The sequence below is a fragment of the Neodiprion pinetum genome, chromosome 1 (genome assembly GCF_021155775.2).
Source record: "Neodiprion pinetum isolate iyNeoPine1 chromosome 1, iyNeoPine1.2, whole genome shotgun sequence".
Taxonomy (NCBI): domain Eukaryota; kingdom Metazoa; phylum Arthropoda; class Insecta; order Hymenoptera; family Diprionidae; genus Neodiprion; species Neodiprion pinetum.
The window spans coordinates 7,641,410-7,663,530 of record NC_060232.1 but is presented as its reverse complement, the minus strand read 5'-3'; the positions used below and the strand labels follow the sequence as shown (position 1 = coordinate 7,663,530).

The 22,121-nt window shown below is 37.0% G+C and overlaps 2 protein-coding genes across 13 annotated transcripts; both read left to right on the top strand.

The window, feature by feature from the left end:
* The first annotated feature begins 32 nt into the window (after positions 1-32).
* Positions 33-3,605, top strand: LOC124223629 (poly(ADP-ribose) glycohydrolase). 11 transcript variants are annotated; one of them, XM_046635884.2, is made up of 11 exons: positions 33-187; positions 356-474; positions 571-698; positions 797-913; positions 995-1,156; positions 1,243-1,496; positions 1,574-1,674; positions 1,801-1,960; positions 2,062-2,380; positions 2,450-2,684; positions 2,750-3,605. In XM_046635884.2, exons 2-11 carry the CDS (start codon positions 357-359, stop codon positions 3,499-3,501), a joined length of 2,346 nt encoding a protein of 781 aa, XP_046491840.1. In that variant the 5' UTR covers positions 33-187; position 356; the 3' UTR covers positions 3,502-3,605. The 11 variants fall into 11 exon arrangements, with proteins under 11 accessions (XP_046491840.1, XP_046491812.1, XP_046491835.1 ...); XM_046635856.2 differs by having other exon boundaries at positions 553-698; XM_046635879.2 differs by having other exon boundaries at positions 262-474.
* Positions 3,606-3,958: 353 nt separating this feature from the next.
* bchs (WD repeat and FYVE domain containing 3 bchs) lies at positions 3,959-20,873 on the top strand. 2 transcript variants are annotated; one of them, XM_046635760.2, is made up of 46 exons: positions 3,959-4,074; positions 5,138-5,375; positions 5,512-5,757; positions 5,892-6,050; positions 6,135-6,327; positions 6,411-6,597; positions 6,708-6,889; positions 6,983-7,334; positions 7,425-7,546; positions 7,616-7,899; positions 7,994-8,260; positions 8,361-8,651; positions 8,745-9,118; positions 9,231-9,523; positions 10,054-10,269; positions 10,344-10,516; positions 10,612-10,837; positions 11,052-11,188; positions 11,334-11,517; positions 11,596-11,867; positions 11,965-12,194; positions 12,343-12,510; positions 12,634-12,842; positions 12,959-13,134; positions 13,209-13,357; positions 13,457-13,655; positions 13,742-14,725; positions 14,824-15,033; positions 15,150-15,338; positions 15,471-15,764; positions 15,826-16,061; positions 16,138-16,254; positions 16,329-16,467; positions 16,543-16,754; positions 16,841-16,973; positions 17,068-17,221; positions 17,296-17,530; positions 17,659-17,882; positions 17,982-18,235; positions 18,307-18,534; positions 18,648-18,839; positions 18,928-19,099; positions 19,238-19,484; positions 19,584-19,841; positions 19,955-20,152; positions 20,239-20,873. In XM_046635760.2, exons 2-46 carry the CDS (start codon positions 5,151-5,153, stop codon positions 20,351-20,353), a joined length of 10,305 nt encoding a protein of 3,434 aa, XP_046491716.1. In that variant the 5' UTR covers positions 3,959-4,074; positions 5,138-5,150; the 3' UTR covers positions 20,354-20,873. The 2 variants fall into 2 exon arrangements, with proteins under 2 accessions (XP_046491716.1, XP_046491707.1); XM_046635751.2 differs by having other exon boundaries at positions 5,138-5,384.
* The last annotated feature ends 1,248 nt before the right edge of the window (positions 20,874-22,121 follow it).

Below are 22,121 nucleotides of genomic sequence, written 5' to 3'. Positions count from 1 at the left end.
ATCTGTCAATCGCTTGACCAATCCGCTTCCTGATTTCAGGGGGTTTGACAGCTGTTATTTAAAGCCGTGAAATAGGAGAACCTGAAGGGAACACCTAAGATTGCAGTGTAAATACAATAAATTAAATCAGTTTTAGGGGATCACTGTCAACCGCAACTTTTTGGAACCTTGAAAACATCTAAATATCGTGCGTGAATCATTAAATAAACTACAATCGTCGTACGTAATAACTCGTCTTACAATGTTGTGTTGATTTTATAGGTTATCTCGAGTCAGTCGCTTCACTTTCCTCACAAAATACGCTATATAATCTCGCAGGAATAATAAATTGTACAAATCCTTTATCGTAACTTAGTATGGCAGATACTAACAAACCCATATCAGAGAGCGTGAAGATTTCTATGGAAGAAGATTATCAATTGTCCCCTGATATCTTTTCAGACGATAATGTTGAGGCGTCAAATTCCAGCGAAGGTCTGTGAAACATTCTCTCCAATAATATGTAAATCGAATGAGTGGTTTCAAAAGCAATAATAACTACTATTTATAAAGCTGGTGTCAAAGTTTCAGACCGATCAACAAATGAGCCAGAATGGAAAGGAATTAGCATGGATGAGATTCAAAAAGGATTAGCAAAATATGGTCAAGAGCAAATGGCTCCGATAGTTCCTGCTCCACGACACACAGTCCTTTTTGTAGTAATTGTCCAGCATTATTCAATCCCCCTTTGAAATTTTAATGATGTTGATCTGCTACAGCTTATATGTTTATTTTTCCTTCTATGAATCTCAACCAGCTACCGCTCACCGGAGAAGGACCACCTAAGCCTTATTGTAGTCAACAAAAGGATAAATGGTGCCCAGGATACGTTAGGATGCCACACTCAACACACAGCTTATATCCAAATAAACACGTACGTTGAAAAACAATCTTATTTCATTACCTTGTATAATTGGACCAAATATTGAATATCACCAACGGGAATAATTTTCAGACAACTGGAAGCTCCGGTTTCAGGCAGAGATGGGAAGTAATTCAAGAGGCACTGCTTCGCAGCTTTGCATCCACTCATCAACTGGAAGTTGCCATATTATCTTATAATGAAAAATATGCTCTACGATGGGATTTTTCTGCTCTTCATTATTTCTTTTCCGAAGTAGGATACAGAACTTGCTTATGAGTATAGAAATTACTCTTGCCTTAAACATTAACGCAGTTGATACATTCGTAAATTATTTCCAGGTCATAGATGAAGATGAAACGGGGCTTTTCTACGATGACATACTACCAAAAATAGTGCAGTTGGCACTCCAACTTCCAGCCCTAGTAACGAGCCCGATACCGCTTCTTAAGCGTCACACAAATGTGACTCTCAGCCTCAGTCAGTTACAAGTTGGCTCTTTGTTGGCTAATGCGTTGCTCTGCACTTTTCCGCGACGAAATTCAACAAATCCCCAATCTGAATATGCTATGTATCCGGAAATTAATTTCAACAGGTGACCTTATAATTAAGATAGTATATACATGTCACCATGTCAGTAATACGATGTAAAATTTATTTCTTGAACCTTAGGCTGTTTGGTGCTTATGAAAAAGAAAGACCTGACAGGTCAGAGGCTGTAATGGAGAAAATGAAATGTATTTTTCATTATTTTCGAAGAATCATAGCTAAAGGTGTGTTGACCCACTTAACAGCTATGAAAATGAGTGATTTGAGCTGATTTATTTCTCAACAAAGATTTTTAATGCCTCTAAAATTATTTCAAAATGAAAACCCTTTATGGTTTATCCGTAGAGTAGCCCCGGATGGTGTGATAACTATTCAACGACGATATGTCCCGAAGGAAAATTGTCCCCGATGGAATAGGCAAGATATTAAACTTCCACACCTTCATATAACAAGCAATGGCACAATCGAAACTGAAGGAGCTGGTCTTTTGCAAGTAGACTTTGCTAACAAGTATGAAGTGTAGAATGCATAAGAAGAATCAATATTACTATTTAAATTTTGCATTGCATCATTTTTGCACTGGGTAAAAAAAATTTGTTAACTATTTTCAGGTATATTGGTGGTGGTGTTTTGGGGTGGGGCTGCGTCCAAGAGGAAATTAGATTTGTCATCTGTCCTGAACTAATGGCAAGCATGCTGGTTGCTGAAGCATTAGATGACACTGAGGCTCTCATAATTACCGGTGTTGAGCGTTACAGCAACTATGAAGGCTATAGCGATACTTTTAAATGGACTGGAAATTTTAATGATGAAACTCCACGAGATAGCAGTGGAAGACGACGTACTTCTGTCGTGGCTATTGATGCTTTGTTATTCAAACAGTCCCATACACAATTTACAGTTACAAACATAATTCGCGAGTTAAATAAGGTATGATTGACAAAAATTGCAAATCTGTTGAAACACAAGTGAAGTAAATGTTGGAATATCTTCGTACAGGCTTATGCTGGATTCAGTTCCTCTGAAATACCCAGAGACAAATTGTCCGCCATAGCAACTGGCAACTGGGGCTGTGGTGCTTTCAGAGGTGACCCGCAGCTGAAAGTGTTACTGCAGTTGATGGCAGCTGCCGTTGCAGGTCGAGCAATGGTATATTTTACATTTGGTGATGTGGAGCTCAGAAATAAAGTAGCTGCCATGTATTGGCATCTGATTGAACGGAATATTAGCATTGGTGAGAAAATACGATTCCCCTTCGTCTATGTCTGTATATTGGCATTGTTAAAGTTCTTGTTTCAGGGCAACTGTTTGGTCTCCTCTGTGACTACCACACTTCTGCGTCGAAATCTAATGATTCGAGTCTGGATTTTTACCATTTTTTATATAAACGGAGCAAAATAAAACCTCTGACAAATTACTTCGACAAAATAAACAGCAATACGACAACAAAAGAACAAAATACAATTCCTTACAAATCTAAGTCTGTCAAAAATGATCTAAACAAATTTACAAATTATACGTCGAGCGCAAACGTCAAAGAAGCCCTCGAACGCGAGCAAATAGAAAAATGGCTTGATGAGGATTTTTTTGATGAGGACTTCTCCAATGATTTGATATTAGATACAAATTCGGGTAATTCGAATGTTAACTCTGTAATTCGAAGTAAAAAGAGTGCATTGAGTGTGTCAAAATCTGAAACGAAAAATAATGAAGCCAGTACAGAAGTCGTTCAAAATCTGGCTGATAATGACAGAAAAAATAAAAATAAAGACAACGGTAGTGAATCAATGCCGGAATTATCTACCCCACCAATCAAGCTGAAGAACTCGAGAGATTTAACAAGCTTGCTGTATCCCGATGATGAAATTACACAGGATACACGTAAAGTTAAAAAGCCGCGTTTATCTGGTCTTGACTTGATTGGTAGACGTAGCCACAAGCCAGTGGAAAAACAGACACTAGAAGAATTGCCAATATCGTCAAATAAAGTAAAAAATGATTCGAAGGAAATTAAGAAAACACAGAAAAAAATTTCTGACTTTTTTTCATAATGTAAAGACTACTGTTGGGAGCACTGAGGAAAAACCCGTTTGTTAAATGCAGCACACCTTGTACATATTTACAGAATATTTAATAATAAAAAAAAATCAATTTATTTGTAAGTGCCTTCACCTTTTTTATACTCCAAAGTCCGAGTGGACAAATTAATAATATTTTCTGGTTCTGGACGATTTTGTTTCGACCTAGCCGTTGAATAATTTCAAGCCATGGTAGTATTTATTACTCCAAAAAGTTCCCATCATGTGCGTTCGTCTGAATTCAACTAACTGTAGCTAATTTTTTGATGACACGTGAATAAATTTCAGTATGTAACTACGGTGTTGATATAAAAAAAACCTTTATAAATAAGAATTTTCTTACATATGCGGAGGATCGAGGGTTTCAAGTTTTCGCGACTACGTCAATGCTCACGTGACCAGTATCGACGTATCGCGGTTGGTTGAGAGCCGAGAGAGCTATCAAATGTCAAGATGTCTGCTAGCAGTAAAGTGTTAGGAGTCTGGGATGAAAAAGTGATTTTCTGGAAGAATATGTAGAATTTTTCATCTCCTTACCAGTCAGAGGTAAAATTTAACGTTCACATTATGTCGCTCGAATAATATCGGTTCATAAAAGTGTCTGTCATTTATGAAAATCATGTGCTTGATTCGGTGGATATTACCCACGAAGTTTGTACGCCGATTTGACAGAAGGCAGGCAGACGTAAATATTGAGCCGATACATTACTTTCACAATGATTATTATTTCCGATAATTATTATGACATAAATTTTCACATTGAAATTAACGCCGGGACTGATTAATTCGAGGATTGGATTTCGGAAATTCGATCGCAAAATGTGAAAGTCAATGATTCCTTTCATTAACAGAATATAATTATAATTTGTTTATTTATAATTCTGTTAATTCACGCTTTTGAATTCTTCATCTGATATGTATTACTTAGTAAATAGATATGAAGAGATATTTTACACCATGTCAACCACACATGCACTATTTCGTTTTTCTTTTCGTCGTAATATGATACGCAGAAATGAAACAGAGCTCCTCTCAGAATTAACACTGTCAGCTGATATATCAATGTGTTCGTTGATATTTTTAGTCGCACAGTTACTGTACATTCATCCCACTGCATAAAATAACTACTCGTATAAATATTCTTCTTATAACACAGCCGTTTCAATAATTTTCTGTTTTTACCTTTCCTACTTTACGTGCAACTAGACCTATACCCGTGACTTGGTTACTCGACATATTGAAAATCAGCAAAACCGAAACCAATGAGTAAAGTGGCATTCACTTTTTTCATTGATAAATACACTTATAGCCACCGGAGGTCAACCACTTGAGACAGCACTGACCGCTTTACTACTTATTTATTGTGTCACCTTTAATCAGTTACAAAATATACCAATAGCCACATTTCTTTGCAATGCTATATCGTACCTTACTTATTGTCTGTTACATAAATAATGTAAATTAGAAACCAAGAAAACTATACTAATGAAATGAAAATTAATAGTTTGTTCACTGAGAATGCGTCCATATGATAATCATCACCGCTTATCTTGGTACAGTATATATTATTAATGCATCAGAATTTGAGTAGTTTTTTTTCTGCTTGTAGCAAATTCGCAACTATGAACATAATGCGCAAGTTGCGAGGGAGCAACAGTGTTGCTGGTGTCGGATCTGGAAGTGGGGGTAGCATCGATGACGGAGCTAGTGGAGCCAACCCACAGCATACAGCTTTGGGCCTCATGCATCTCAAGAAGCTTTTTTCAGAATACACACATCCACCACACCCTCTTAGTGAGGCAGAACGTGATGACAAACTTTATAATATGCTACCCTTGTTCTGCAAGGTAAAATTAGTACGGAACATTGGTTGATGCAATTGTTTTTTTGAACAGTCAAGAGAAATTCTTTGTATTTCACTGATCTAAAATATTTAGTTCTATCAGACCTGATTTCTCATGTATTTCATTTTTCCAATTCTAGGTCTTTGGTTCTAGTCCTTCTGGGGATATGAACGAAAAATTCTGGGACATACTAGCATTTACTCAACAAGTGTCCAAGTTAATGGTCTCCGAAATACGACGACGAGCTAGTAACCAAAGTACTGAAACAGCCAGCTGTGCTATTGTTAAATTTCTTGAGATCGAAAATAGCGAAGAATCTAGTAATGGATGGATGTTACTATCGGCGCTAAATCTGTTAGCTGCTGGTGATACCTCTCTCATACAGGTGAGACATTCAACAGCTATTCAATTGATTTTACTGTTTAGAGTTGTCAATGATTCCCCCAAATAACTTAACTCAAGTAGTGTATAATCAGTCAACAACAGATGATTATTAGTATTTCATTAAATCTTTTCCAGGTTATGACAACAGCCTCAGTACCATCAACATTAGTTAAATGTCTTTATTTATTTTTTGACTTGCCTCAAATGAGTGAAGTCGAAGCTGATGTAGCTGATACTAATAGCGAATTTACTCCAAGAGAACGCAGGATCTTGCTACAGAAAATATTTGTACAGGTCCGCTTCAAACTTCTGTTGAATAAGTATATTTCTATGCTATTTAAACCTTACTAACTTGTCAATACCATTGAATGGAAGCAGGTATTGGTGAGATTGTGCAGCCACCCATACCCAGCAGAAGAGCTTGCAAGAAAAGATGACCTCACTTTATTATTTTCTGCGATAACGAGCTGGTGTCCACAGTATAATGTAATGTGGCGTAAAAGTGCTGCGGAAGTCTTAATGACATTATCACGGCATGGCCTGACACAGAATGTTGTTGCTTATATTCACAGTAAGCAGACAGATTGAAGTGGAAATTATTCTTCCTTTAAAATGACAAAACAAATCCTGAGTCTTACTTATTTCTCATTGCAGACAAGGGATGTATAGCACTCTGTATAGATAATATGCAAAGAGTTCCCGAACTCGCACCCTTGGAAGTGGTAGAGATGTTTGTGACTGTATTTTGCTTCCTAAAAGACTCAAGTGAAGTATCGCAAACACTTCTGGATGATTTCCGAGCTTGCCAAGGATATATTTTCTTGTCGGAATTTTTGCTGAAGTAAGGATTTGCAAAATTATCTGTGGAATGTGTTTAATTTTAACAAGTTCCAATGGCCACTGTATTTACATCATTTTAATACACTGTCTCTACCTTAAAATTTGCTGCAGGCATGCTCCGTCAAGACTAGAGCAAGATGGTAGAGCAGAGGCTCAAGATGCGATCAGAAATTTAGTATTGATGCTAGCTTCGTTAACAATGTGTGGTCATACGGAATTGAAACCAAGTCAAGCTAGTATGGGTTCGTTATTTCAAATGCTCGGCTTCACTCTCCCTCAACCGAGTAACAGAGGTGCGATATATTTTTGCTTTATTCAAAGTTATTGTTTCTAGAATCTAATATGCATATTAAATTGAGAAAAAACAACTGCGGTTTCTTTTTCAGGTGGAAGTGTTCGCAATATACAAGCATTCCAAGTCTTACAATCAGTATTTGTGAAATCAAATTCTCCACTGTTATGCTGCACAATACTGGATGCTATATCAAGCGTTTATCACAGCGACAATGCTAACTACTTTATACTTGAAGGACAAAACACACTTTCTCAATTTGCAGAGAAAATTCACTTGAAGAATCCGGAAATACAGGAAAAATTTTTCCAGTTACTTGAGTTCATAGTGTTTCAGTTGAATTTTGTGCCTTGCAAAGAACTCATATCACTTTCGATATTACTTAAATCCAACAATTCTGTCAGCTGCAGTATCATGTGTATGGAAACACTCCTGAATATACTGAGGTAACTAATAAAATTTGCCGCATAAATGTTAACAACTTGATGTATTGATCGTTTGTCATTGAATTCTGATTACTCACTTCAATTCATCAGGCACAACACAATATTTAAAGAAGTATACAGAGAAGTTGGAATGTTAGAAGTCTTTGTGACTTGTCTTCATCGATATGCGACATTACTTAAGGATAAACAAGTTGCTCAAGATCAAGGATTGGGTATGTACTTCATTGTGTTTTGTTAGTTTTTAATTTTCTTGTTACTCAAAAGTCATCTTAATATTTCAGAGTATATAATGTGTCCAGATCAAGAGCGTCTGGGTGCTTTGATCATGGAAGCATTGACTACACTGTTAGCAGGCAATGTTCAAAATGCTAACGTATTTAGAGAATGTGGAGGAGCTCGTTGTTCTCACAATCTTGTACCATACACCGATTGTAGGCATCAAGCACTTGGAATTGTTAGGGAATTAGTGATAAGTGCTGGCGGAGACGATGACATGGCTACATTACTTGGAGTAATGCATTCCGCACCGCCAACTGCGTTGGTTCTGAAAACTCATATTTTGAAGGTACGTTGTGTGGCAATATAAGACTAAAGCAACATCCAGGAAATAAATAGTTCGTACATTATTAATTTATATAATATTGTTCCATATTTTTCAGTCCTTGCTCGCATGCCTGAGAGAGTCTCATCGGACAAGAACAGTATTTCGTAAAGTGGGAGGGTTTGTTTATGTGATGTCAGTTTTGGTATCTTTGGAAAGTAGACTGGGCAACAAATTTGTGGAAAATAATGAGCCATGTAACAATATATCTCAAAACATGTGTCGGAATGAATCTCCATTACTGATGTTGTTACATGTTGTGTTTCACACAATCAGCACTGCCATGCGATTTGAACCAGCGAATGCTAAATTTTTCCATCATGAGGTACTTGCTTCAATACATTTTTGATTTTGTGGATTTTCCAAATTTAAGATAGAGTAATTCAGATTATAAACCATTTTTCATTTCTCGACACTGCTTACAGATATGTCAATCAAGCTTATGTGACACTCTGCGACTCCTTGGTTGTTTCTCCTCGCAAACAAAGTTGACTAATTCTGACGTTGTTTTGACATCGAATCACCACAATGTGTTGCATTCGTTATTTACTAGCAATGTTTTGGATCCTACATTTCCAAGCGAAATGCCAAACGCCCTTGGCTATGCATGCTTGTTATTGAGGCTTCTTTACGATGTTGCCTTAGATGCGTTCGACAAACCAAATTTGACTGGAGTAGGAGTTCGATCTCCAAGTCACAGACATGTAAACATTGAGGTAAAACAGAAACAAAATTCCTTTAATCTGATGCTGGTGTCTTATTCGGAATTTGACTTGCTGCAAACATACTAAGTGAAAATTTTGTTCTAGCACCAAAAGTCTCTCGATTCCCCGGGTAGCGGAAAACGTTCGACTGTAAATTCGTTGAACTTGAATCCTCCAACTCCGGAACCAATTGTCATACACCCTGGGATTGTCGTTGGAATGCTTCATCTTCTTCCGTCGATAACAGACGATACAGAAAAACAAATAGCTTTAGCCTTGCAGTTATATATAGCTGAAATAATCAAGAGCTTAGTACGTTCGGAAAGGAACCAGCAAGTAATGTGTGAAGCGGGAATGGCAGGTGAACTTCTGACCATGGGAAAAGTTGCGCTCCAGGATGAAACACATCCACTACATCAACCTTTGCAATATATAATTGAACGACTTGCTGCCCAGTCTTTAGAACCAACAGACTTGAGGTATACAAGGCGAAATCCAACTTACATGAATATCTATTTTAAATAGAATGGAATTACTCAGCAATTTATTACTCCAAAGTTCAAACAATACTTGATTATTTTTTCATGACAGGGAGTTCTTGCGGCTTGGAGATCCATTATGCTGCATCTCATTAGATGATATTGAGCCCAATAAGCCCAAACCCGGGGGACCGGTTCCCCTAACACGCATAAAAACACTAGTATCCATGACAACGCCGAAAGACTTTAGAGCTCATGGATCTTGCACACTACCACCGTTTGTTGAGTTGGACATGAGTGCAGAAGGCTTTGCCTGTCTATACCTACCTAGCATTGCACCTCAGAGTACCACACCACCTACAGTCGTTACTGCTGATAACAGTGTTCTTGGAGGCATTGGTTCTGGTAAGTAAATTCATCTGTCTCTCAACAAATTTCAATTTTGACGAAAATCGCAATATTCCTGTAGAAATGTAACACCACGATTAGGGTTGATGTAAAATGAAACTAATAGCTTGTATTAACGGTTTATTGTTAATGAAAGATGATTTACATTCAGATGAAGAACATTAACTAACTATATTCGTCATTCATGTAGGTTGAAATCATTCAACTACATATCTTTACATGACACCTACAAGCTATTGGGTTTAAAAAAGTGATATTTGCATTGGTATATCTCCTCCAATGATTACATCCTACACACGCTGTCTACATTGAATAATTGCAGTGGTATTGTTAATGTCAAGTGTGTCGTCCCGTGTTTCCATGCTTGGCTTCTCTTTGACTCCCCTCTACAATCTCAGTTATTACTGTCTACTCTGGATATTGACCAGCCACATGAGCAATAGTTCAGTGATTATTTCAATTTGTGATTAGTGTTATTTCTCTCAATTACTAACACAGTAAATATCTTTTGGATCTTTTCCTTTCAGGTGATCGATTATTTCCGCCACAAACTGGACTGACATTCAGTACTTGGATATGTGTAGACAAGTTTAGTGATCCACGAACTGATCCACATTGTGTGAGATTATTAACTCTAGTACGCAGCCCACAAGCATCAAGAGATTTAATTTGTCTCACAGCAGTTCTTAGTGCAAGAGATAAAGCCATTATTGTATCAACACATGAAACTCCATTACCACAAAGTGAGTATTATATTCATAATTTTAATTAGAGGACTAACAAAATTTTCAAAATGATGCACATCCAAAATCTTCAGATGTAGGTGAATGGGAACCAGAAGTCACGGGTGAATACGGAGCACGGGTGTGGTGTCCAGATTTACTTCACGAAGGACAATGGCATCACATAGCCATTGTACTAAATCGAGCAGTTTTAAAGAACTCTAGTTTCTCTCTCTACCTCGATGGCCAGCACATTTTTAGCCAAAAGGTAGCCTATAAATAACCTGAAATATCGGTAATATTGATGTTGAAGCTTTGTCGTAAATTATTGTATCATTAAACTAATTCCTTATCTACCTGTAGCTGCACTATATATCTCAAACTCCTGGGTGTGGCGCAGCAAATTTGACTGTCGCATCCCCGGTATATGGGTACATTGGTACACCACCATGTTGGCGGAGGTATTCTAGACTGACTTGGAAGCAGGGACCGTGTCACCTGGTGGAAGAAGTGTTCAATGCTCAAAATATAGCCACACTATTCAAATTGGGACCGCACTATATGGGCAGTCTACAAGCGCCACAGTTAGGTAAGTAAAATTTCCCGAATATGCGTTATGTAAAGAAAACTGCAGTCCCAAATGTCTGGATCAAAATACACATAAGTATTTCATAGCAGCAATTGAGTTCTGAAGGAATGAATGTCATTTACATAAATTTGCATTTCTTCATTTTAAATGGTAATGATACGCGCCTTTTTTCTTTTACATTGACATTCTGTGTAACTTGATCTATACTACACAGGTCCTGAGCCGTTGCCAGCACTTGTAGTCGAAGAAAAAGTTGTATTTGGATTAAATGCAAAAGCTATGTCACAACTGACGCTTGCTAAAATTCGAAAAGTCTATAGTCGAGCTGATAACAAATCCATAGCTAAACAGGTAAGATTATTAAAAATTAATTGTATGTTGGTAGAACAAGATTAGCTTCTAGAGCGCACATTAAATATAATAATTATGGCTATGTTTTCATCATGGTTTTTTTCCTCTGATCTGTGTCTTAACTTTAAATTTATTTCTCAAAAAGTTGGGCATGTCATCCCATGAGAATGCCACACCTATCAGAGTGCTTCACAACTCAGCAGGACACCTCAGTGGTCCAGCAAGGGCTCTTGGCGGTGTCGTCGTAGGGTATCTTGGAGTAAGAGTCTTCAGTCCTCGACCTGTTGCCACAATGATTGATAATGTGGGCGGCTGCTCTGTTTTGCTTGGTAAGTTGTGTTGTACATTACTTAGGCAGTTTACTGGAGTCATCGTACACGTGACAGATTTTGATAATTGTTTCATAGGTCTTATCGCAATGGCGCAAGATGTAGAATCTCTTTATGCTGCTGTTAAGGCCTTAGTTTGCGTTGTCCGATCGAATCAAGCTGCTCAACAAGAAATGGACCGCAGAAGAGGATACCAAACCTTAGCTATGCTCTTGAGAAGGAAGTGCCCATTACTAAACAGCCATATTTTACATCTTACGTTCAGTTTAGTAGGTACAGTTGATAGCGGTAGAGAAACCAGTGCCATTCCCAATTTGACGGCATTCCAAGATCTTCTGTGTGACTTGGAGGTATTTCATAATCATCTAACAATTGTAATAAGTGTAATCCAGTTTTGAAGTTCTTGATAGGAAAGAGAAAGATACATGACCGTTTTTATTTCCATAGGTATGGCATGAAGCACCTGGAGAACTTCTACGCTCCCTTCTTGAACACCTGTACGAATTAATTGCTGAATCAAGCGAAAAGAGAACCAACCTCCGAATAATGAGAGATCTACAATTAGTTCATAAATTACTACATATTCTCAGTGATGTCAAACAAAATACTACTAGACAGGTCCTTTTAGCGCTGTTGAGTATCTTGCTGGGCCAACCAAGACAGGCTGATCTCCTGTGGTAGGTTTTATTCTTCATTAACAGGCATTGACGTTTTCTGATTGATTTTTTTTTTCTTTGAGGTATTCAAGAATTTTGTACGTTTCGAATTTTCTCGTATTTGCACAATGATGGATATATGACCCTGAGAGCAATATAAATATTTCAGGTTCGGCCAATTTATTGTTGCTACTTTGCCAGTTGGATCGGAAAAACATCTAGTTTTGCGAGAAGGTGAAAACGGCAAGGAGGGTGAAGGGGAGAATATTTTGTTGAGGAATCGATGCCTCCAGCTACTACACTCCTTATTATTCTCTGGAATGAAAGTGACCAATAAGTAAGTAAAAGTATAACACCCCGTGGACAATAGTTTGATTTGTGGTAGTTCCTCAGAGTGACTTTAGGTATCCATTTGCTCCTAATATTATATCCGCCTAATAATTTTGACATCTATTTACAGCATGTGCGAAGATGTTGTAAGAGTGTTAGGATTAGATTGGATACTGTTGTTTCTCCAACCTGGACTTCACAGCACTACAGTTGTATGGGGACTACGGATCCTTGTAGCTGTGACCTCTGTACAGTCGATATTACAAAAGTTTAAAGAGGGAACAACCAATGGTGGTTGGTTAAGGCACACTGACCCCAATAGAATGGCCTTAGCGCTTGGTAAATATAATTGGGTTAAATGTGTAGAATGTTATTTTGCAGAAAAATTTATGTAGCAAGATACAGCACATAGTTCACTCTCGTTATGTGACTGAGTTTCCTTAAAATAATTACAGGGTGTCATCAACAGATGACTAGTGGTGAAATAAAATCCGTAGGTCTTCATGTGCCAGGATTTCAGCATCTTGGGTGGCTACTTCCCCAACATGTGGATCTTGTTCCTGAGCTGTATTTTTTGTTTATTGCTCTGATGTTGGGACAGCCAGTGAAACTTTTACCTGCCGATTCGAAGGTAATTATAAGCATGATTAGTTTTTTAATTGAAACACACGTACCACAAGCTGCATTATCACATTCTTATTTCAGTTGGATCTCGACAATGTCTGGAATTTTATGTTCGGTGTACCAGCTAATCAATCCCTTTCCTCATTATCTGGAAAAATCAATTTATGTCCTGAAGCTGTTGTCACATTATTGGCTATGGTTCGCACTATGCTTAATAGTCATATCAATGGGTATGTACACTGTTCAAATCGATAGTATCGATAGTCCTATATTGCTGTATCAATAAATTCACGGTTGATGCATTTTGAAAATGGTTAACTCCTTCGCAGGTCAGAAACGTTACCAGAGTGGCTCAACGACTATCCAGTGACAATCATACAATTTCTGTTTTTTCTCTATCACAACTTTAACGATTTTATGCAAGTTTATATGACTGCTGAAGTCCTAGGTGCGCTAGCAGGGACATTATTTCCAAAACCGCCCAGCTGCAGTCAAGACAGTAGTGGAGCCAGCACACCTGCTGATGAGGTAATTAGATAAATTGGTATAGCATTAGTCTGAGATACTCGAGCCAAAAGCATTATTATTTATTTTATTTTTTTTTTTCTTCACAGGAACCGGTTTTAGTAAGATCTCCATCAAAAGATATTGGTCTGACGAATCATATAGCCAAGAAATTCGTCATGGACTTTCTTCGTGTCATAATTGTTGACTCTTTATCACTGCCGGTAACTGCAAAGGCTCCGCCCTCAATCGATCTCGTATTGGAAGCATGGCCTGAGCATGCTTCAACCAGTCAACAAACTCGCTATCAAACTGAAGTGTTGTCGATTTTAATGGAGCATTTATTGGCAGCAGATGTTTTGATCGGTGAACAGGCTGCATTGCCTGTAGTACCTGGTGGATCAGCTAATAACATAACTAGTAACGTTTGCTATGTTGCTGCCAGAATAGTGGATAAATTGTGGCAAGGAGCATTGACTAAAGACCCTCACGAAGTATTCGATTTCATTGTAAAATTAATTGGACAAGCAAAGCGTAGACCAGGTGTGGTCAGTATGGAGGGACTTCACCACTGTCTCAATAGAACCATCCTATTCCTTCTTTCTCGAGCTACTGATTCTATAGCTGATCAAATGGCTGTGCTTGAAGCATTGCATAAACTGACTAACAACAGATTATTAGTGTTTGGCGCAGGCAATCATGAGCTCGAATTCATTGGCTGTTTGACTTATTGCCTTCTTCAGCTGACAGCAGACATGAAAATTATGTTGGATACGAATATGAAAACTACATGGCATGTTAATCCCCAAGTTGAGGCTAGCGATGACAGATTAACATCTCATCAAGGACATAACTTGATGGCTGTAGCTGCGTTGAGAGTATGGGAGGAATTATATGTATGTAAAAAACCAGCTATTGAGGAAGTATTTAAAGTGACTCTAATTCCACCAACTGGTAATGAACGAGCTCCTGATCTAGCCATAGTAAGAGATCAAGTATCCGAAGCTGCCACTAAGTTATGGCTCAATTATGTTGATTTAGAACGTAAAGCATCTTATCGAGTGCCTTGGGAATTGCATAATCAAATACAATCTGTAAGTGTGTTGATTATATACAACTTTTAGACAAAGCTTCTACCTGAAAAATCTTAAGATAAATAAAATTCATTGTAATGTTTACTGATTTTTAATAGAAAATACAGAAGGTTACCGGTGGTTTAACAAGATTAGCCAGTCGAACTAAAGTCAGAAAAGAAGAATCGGTTCATGTTCGAGTTAGACTCCATCAAAACAAAGTCGCTCAATGGACTGAACAGCATGTCGCCTTGGTCAGAGAATTAGCTGCTTCCAGACGTCTTCAGCATCAGCATACCAATCAACATACACAGCGATATGTTTACCAGGTATCATCTTTACTCATAATTCAATAGCTGTTTGCTTTTATTTCGTCCATAAAATATTCAATAAAATTAGTCTGTAAAACTATAAGCAATATACACACTTGTTATTCTCATTTCAGGAATGGCTACAGACAGAAACAGAACTTACTAGAGAACGCGGCCTTTGGGGACCGCCGACTCCCACACAACTTGACAAGTGGATGCTTGATATGACTGAGGGACCGTGTAGAATGCGTAAAAAGATGATGAAAAATGATCTCTTCTACATTCACTACCCTTACAGGCCCGAATTGGAACATCCAGATAATGTGAGTTGGAATTGTCTTTTAATCGAATAGGTTTCAATTTATTTTCTTTTGCAAGCTGTTCAATTAAACTTTCAATGGATGTGGTATTTTATTTAGATGAATAACTACTGGTTTGTCTTTCGTTTTCTATAGAAACAACTTAAATACAAAGTTGCAACTAGTACAGACAGTAAAGAGTATTACTTGAAACAATTGGGAAATTCTGCTGGAATGTTTGAACGAGAACGTGATCCTGTAATAGACGATAGTCCGTTAAATGTAAATGATACCTCAGCCGATAGTGAACCACCAATGGTACCTTGTACTCTTGAACGTCACGCCAGTGAGCCTGACGAAACAATTGAAGACATTGAGCAAGAAGAAGAAAACAATCAAACGGTCCCTGATAATCAGACGTTACTCAGATTACTTGAAGAACATGAAAAGGTAGAGTGTACATACATAAGTGAAATCGGGAAAATGATATTGACTGTTAATTCACTTCTAGATAAGTCATATGTTCAGATGCGCTAGAATACAAGGTTTAGACACAACTGAGGGATTGCTCTTATTTGGGAAAGAGCATTTTTACGTAATCGATGGATTTACTTTATTGAAATCTCGGGAGATTCGAGATATCGAAAGTCTGCCAGAGGCATATGAACCTATATTACCTTCACCTGGTTCGCCTCGAAGATCTAGAGCAATGAGACAATGTTCAAAATTCAACTATGAAGACATAAGGTGCAGTTATCTGCTAGAGTTACCTAATTTAGATTAATAGTGAACTGCTACTTTATTTATCCGTTTTATTTTCCAGGGAGGTACACAAAAGAAGATATCTGTTACAGCCAATGGCATTGGAAGTATTTAGCGGTGACGGTAGAAATTATTTGTTAGCATTTCCAAGAAAAGTTAGGAACAAGGTTTACACGCGGTAAGAGTCGCAGCGAGATTATTTCCAGCATGTTAAATAAAACCATAAAAGTAATAAATTGTATCTTTCTTCAGATTTATGACTTTTGCAACGGCCATAGCTGATAGTGCTCAACAATCTGTAGCAGGACAAAAACGAACGGCAAATGTTGAGCAAGCGACGGGTCTTCTTTCGAATTTGATTGGTGAAACATCGGTCACTCAACGATGGGTGGTGTGTAAAATTAAAAATATGATATGAATAAGAACGATGTTTCAATATAACCATAACATTTTAATTTCGATTCAGAGAGGAGAAATATCCAACTTCCAATACCTCATGCATCTAAATACCTTAGCTGGTCGTAGCTATAATGATCTCATGCAGTATCCAATATTTCCATGGATTTTGGCTGACTATGATAGTGAAGAACTAGACTTAAGTGATCCGGCAACTTTCAGGGACTTTAGTAAACCTATGGGGGCTCAAAGTCCAGAACGACTTTTACAGTTTAAAAAACGGTACAATTTTTATATAAATAATGTGCCATGCAAAATGTTTTATCTTAATACATAAAGTTGATTAAAAATCTTAATATCAATTCCAGATACAAAGAATGGGATGATCCACACGGAGAAACTCCACCTTATCATTATGGCACTCACTATTCTTCAGCGATGATTGTGTGTTCGTATCTTGTCAGAATGGAGCCGTTTACCCAACATTTTCTAAGGCTACAAGTTAGTATTTTTCGAATTTTTTATTTGATCGTTTAACCAGAATGATTTGTTTACATTCTACAGGTAGCGTTAACATGAATTCTAATTTGTTTAGGGTGGCCATTTCGATCTAGCTGACAGGATGTTTAATAGTATTAAAGAGGCTTGGCTTTCTGCATCTAAACATAACATGGCTGATGTTAAGGAGCTTATACCAGAATTCTTTTATCTGCCAGAATTTCTCATCAATTCAAATAATTTCGATTTAGGTATATACTTTTCTCCATTCAGTTCAAAATATTTTAATCAATCATCACTACTTATTTTATGATGTATGTGACAGGTTCTAAGCAAAGTGGTGTACAGCTGGGTGATATTGTTCTTCCTCCTTGGGCTAAGCAAGATCCTCGCGAGTTTATCAGAGTGCACAGACTTGCTTTAGAATGCGATTATATATCGCAACACTTGCATCAGTGGATAGACTTGATATTTGGTTACAAACAGAATGGCCAATATGCAGTCGATGCAGTCAACGTATTCCATCATTTATTTTATGAAGGAAATGTTGATATCTACAAGTTAGTATATTTGTGTTGAAAACAGAGCATCTCTCATTCATTAGTTCCTATCAAGTTATATTCTAGGATAGAATATTTGTACTATCGTTTGAAATTGTTTGTATAAAAAAAATGTTTGACTTTCCCAGCATCGATGACCCATTGAAAAAGAATGCAACAATTGGATTTATCAATAATTTTGGTCAGATTCCAAAGCAGTTATTCAAAAAACCACATCCAGCAAAAAAGATGACGCAAAGAACTAGTGTGATCGATCCCGGACCTATTACGCCAGGCCTAAGTATCACCACTTCCGATAGACTGTTCTTCCATAATCTTGACAATCTAAAACCATCCCTTCAACCAATCAAAGGTATATGATATTACAATATTCGGTACAAGACCTTTGGCCATTGGGTTTTGTTAATTGTAGTAATTTATAAATGTTTGTAAAAATTTTAATTCCTTGTAGAGTTGAAAGGGCCCGTTGGTCACATACTACACCTAGATAAAGCTGTACTTGCTGTTGAGCAGAACAAAACTCTAATACCACCGTCGTATAATAAATACGTTGCCTGGGGTTTTGCCGATCATTCTTTAAGAATAGGAAATTATGACAGTGATAAAGCGATATTTGTATGTGAGGCAATGATGCAGAGTAGCGGTGAAATTGTATCGTGCGTTTGTCCATCTTCTAAACAGATTGTCACTGCAGGCACAAGTTCGGTATGTAATTTATCTTTGTAAATACAAAAGTCTCATCATTGCTTATAATTAGTAATTTTGTACTTTTCAAGGTCGTTACTGTTTGGGAATACGCCAAACGTCAGCTTTCTATCAAACAGTGCTTATATGGGCACACTGATGCTGTAACTTGCTTAGCTTCAAGTCCCGCATACAATGTCATCGTTTCTGGCTCTCGAGATGGTACCGCAATAATTTGGGATTTGTCTCGCTGCCTCTTTGTTCGACAACTCAGAGGTCATGCAGGTCCAGTTGCTGCAGTAGCAATTAATGACTTGACGGTAAAGCTTTTCCGCTCATCTCGAATTATTTTAAGAATTGTCACAAATGTTGGGACAAAAATAGGGTCTGATCCATATTCTGATATCTTAATTCCATTCCATTCTATTTTTAGGGTGATATTGCGACTTGCGCTGCTACCTGGCTTCATGTGTGGAGTATAAATGGTGAAGAGCTGGCCAGTGTAAATACTTGTGTCGGTCGAGCTGACCGGATGCAACAAATACTGTGCGTCGCGTTTAGTCAGACACACGAATGGGACTCGCAAAATGTTATAATGACTGGATCGACGGACGGTGTTGCCAGAGTAAGTTGCCGCATACCTTTGATGTAGCTGAGAGTTTTGCATATGAATATGCTTCCACTGGGTAACTATAATAATTCCGTGGTTTTAGATGTGGTCAATGGACTTTGTTCAAGTACCTGCTGAGGATGAGAAAGCTGAAGAAATTGAAGTGAAAAAAGAGGTGGAAGAAGATTTTTGCAATGTTAAAAGTGACAATGAAAATACTAAGAAAAGAGTGCACGATCTTGTCAAGCAAATAAGTATGTCTACCGAACGTACAGGTACAAAAGCAATAACTATCGGTATTTATTGCAATTTATTTCATACCGGTACAAAAACAATCAAAATGTACTGAGATCGTCACCGTCCATTAAAAATACTTACTATTCGTGGTTCAAATAATTTTATTACTTATATAGGTATGCTGGTCAAGAGTGGGTCTGAAAGCAGTCTTTCCGAGACTGAAAATTCTAAAGAAGCATCTCGTCTTCACGAGGAAAAGGAAGAATGTTCCGACAATGAATCGAACAATGGTTCAAACAATAAACCTGCTCAGCAAAGTAATCATGCCGCTACTGTGGTACTGAGAAGAAAGAGCCGGTGCAATCCAATGTTCAGAAAAAGTGAAGGAGGTGGGCGAGCTGATAGTGAAGGATCCCAAATAAGGTAGTTTCATTTTCAGTTAACTTGTGTTAGAAATAGAATCAAACCAAATATTCTGGTAATATATACTTTACCCTCTAATCAAAATTAACAATTTCACAGTGAATCAGTTGTGGGCACCGGAGATAATACAGAAGGTGCTTTGAGAGCTAGTAAAAGCGATACCAGCCTTACAGATAGTTTTGTCATGGTGACAGAAGCGGATACCAAGCCAAAGAAAATTAACCCTCAAAACATTCTTAGAAACGGTTTTAAGTGGCAGAGACAACTAGTATTTAGAAGTAAACTGACCATGCACACTGCCTACGATCGAAAAGATAATGCCGAACCTGCATCTATTACAGCACTTGCGGTTTCAAGGCACGTTTTAATGTCAAGTTTGATTTTTTTCTTACGATTTTCTAGCTTTATTCATATATTTTTCTCATCTGCTTTGGGTACTGGAATAAAATAAGTAATGATTTTTTAAACAGAGACCATAGAGCAGTATACGTTGGCGACACTAGAGGACGCGTGTTTTCTTGGAGTGTATGTGAACAACCCGGGAGAACCGTTGCAGATCATTGGCTCAAAGATGAAGGAGCTGATTCTTGCGCTGGCTGTGGAGTGAGATTCAATCTATATGAACGGCGACATCATTGTCGCAATTGCGGACAAGTTTTCTGTTCTAAGTAAGTAGAAAAATGTCTATACACTACGTATCCGGCAGCTTCCCTAAATATTTTTTATAATCGAAATAAAAATTTCTTCTGTTAAGATGCAGTAGATTTGAATCTAAGATTTCGAGATTGGGCATTTTGAAACCCGTCAGAGTTTGTCAAGGGTGCTATGCTGCGCTACGATCGCAACATTCTACAGAATCCAACACTTAATGTAGTTCAACCAGGTTTTCTATTACGCATACATTCACTCCTGAAAAATGGGAGTCAGACAATTTGTATATAGTCATGATTGTCTTTGGCATTCATTGAAAATTAGAATTGATTGATACTAGACTCGTGTAAGTGTACCCATAATCCTGCACAACGAATTTATTGCAATCTTACTCCAGAACTTGCGTTCAACTAGTGCAGTCATTTTCTTACTTTTTAAACTTTGAAGTCTTATGTAGCAGAAATACCAATACTTGCTAAGTAATAGAGGTTTTGGGACAGACAAGAACTTCAAATGTAAAGCATCGCTCGTTGAAAATTCTTTCAATTCCCCGCCAACTGGGCGAGGTAGGAACTATATTATTACGTATACAATATAATGATGGCATGATGGGTGAATATATAATTTGATTGGGAAATTCGATTTATTGATGACTTTAGCCGATGACAAAAAAAAAAAAAAACGAAGAGCTGATCTTATGCACGATAGCAATGAAATTCGTTTTGCAGTATCTACGCTATTATAATCTAAAATTTAGATCATAGAAATAGAATAGTGAATTATATAGCTTTCAATAATATAGCAATTGGTATTGAATTAAGAAGATGAGACATTCTCTTATCTGTTTATATACATATGTATAATTTTTTTTTTTATAATTACTTTCTTGATATTATAAAATGGGATATTAATCATTTTTAAAACACGTAACATTTGTGTGATATTGTTTTATAAGAAGATTTTCATTTTATAGAACCATACGTTCAAATTACAGTCAATTTTTTTTCTATTTAAGGAGCTGATGCATGTCAGTGTTTTTTCAACATTTTCACTCTTCTACGCTTCAGAGTAAAAATAGGATATTTTAGTACGAACACACAGTAAACAAATTTGAGAAAACATTTACAGCCATCAGCTCTCGATACGTTTTACAATAAAAACGCCAGTCATACAAATATGTAATAGACAATACCGTATCTGCATAAGAATATGAGGAATGGAATACCAATAAAAAAAAAGAAAAAAAAACAAAGGAAAAAGAGAAAGAAAAAACACTAATGTTATAGTAATAATATTACTGTTAAAAGCAATGATCTATTATAGCTAATATAAATGTAGAGATTTGTGTATGACTTAGGCTAAAGACATTCGTAGCATGTATTATACATAGGTATGTTCCGTGAAATTGTAAATTGTTACAGAGCACGATTTTGCTTTGTTATCAGACAAAAATGGTCTTTTTTAATTTATAGGAAGAGATAATGGTTCATTTATTCATGTAGTGAAAAATGAATTTGAAACAAATGCATGTATTCGGTGAATCAATAGATTATATAAATTCTATACTTTATCGTATATTTGAGAAAAAAGAATACTATTACTAGTGCAGAAATATAGATCTAATGCATTAGTCACATACGGCCAATAATTTTGCTGATCTCGGTGGAGAATAAGACTACAATTTGACAATTTTAAAAAGTGAAGTTATTGGTCATTATTAGATAGACATAAGGTGGTTCACATGATATCTTTGGTGACTACAAAAACAAAAAATTTTAGTTAGTTGAATTAAATTTAACCACAAGTGAAAAACTGAAAAATAAGACATGACCGAAAGAAGGTTTTCTTGTTTTCAGATTATTGGGCATTTTGCGCTCGCAAATTTCAAACCAAATTGATATTTGCACAATCTGTGAATCTTCTGTAGATATAGAATGGTTTCTAAAAATAAGCTTTAATTAATGCATTATACAAAACACATAAACC

Excerpts from the sequence above, each read along its gene's own strand:
- LOC124223629 (XM_046635856.2), top strand. The coding sequence starts at position 357 with ATGGCAGATACTAACAAACCCATATCAGAGAGCGTGAAGATTTCTATG. Across the intron at positions 1,497-1,573 it reads CCGGAAATTAATTTCAACAG|GCTGTTTGGTGCTTATGAAA; the intron begins GTGACCTTATAA and ends CTTGAACCTTAG. Across the intron at positions 1,675-1,800 it reads TCGAAGAATCATAGCTAAAG|CCCCGGATGGTGTGATAACT; the intron begins GTGTGTTGACCC and ends TCCGTAGAGTAG.
- bchs (XM_046635751.2), top strand. The coding sequence starts at position 5,151 with ATGAACATAATGCGCAAGTTGCGAGGGAGCAACAGTGTTGCTGGTGTC. Across the intron at positions 14,726-14,823 it reads TGCATAATCAAATACAATCT|AAAATACAGAAGGTTACCGG; the intron begins GTAAGTGTGTTG and ends GATTTTTAATAG. Across the intron at positions 15,339-15,470 it reads AATTGGAACATCCAGATAAT|AAACAACTTAAATACAAAGT; the intron begins GTGAGTTGGAAT and ends CGTTTTCTATAG.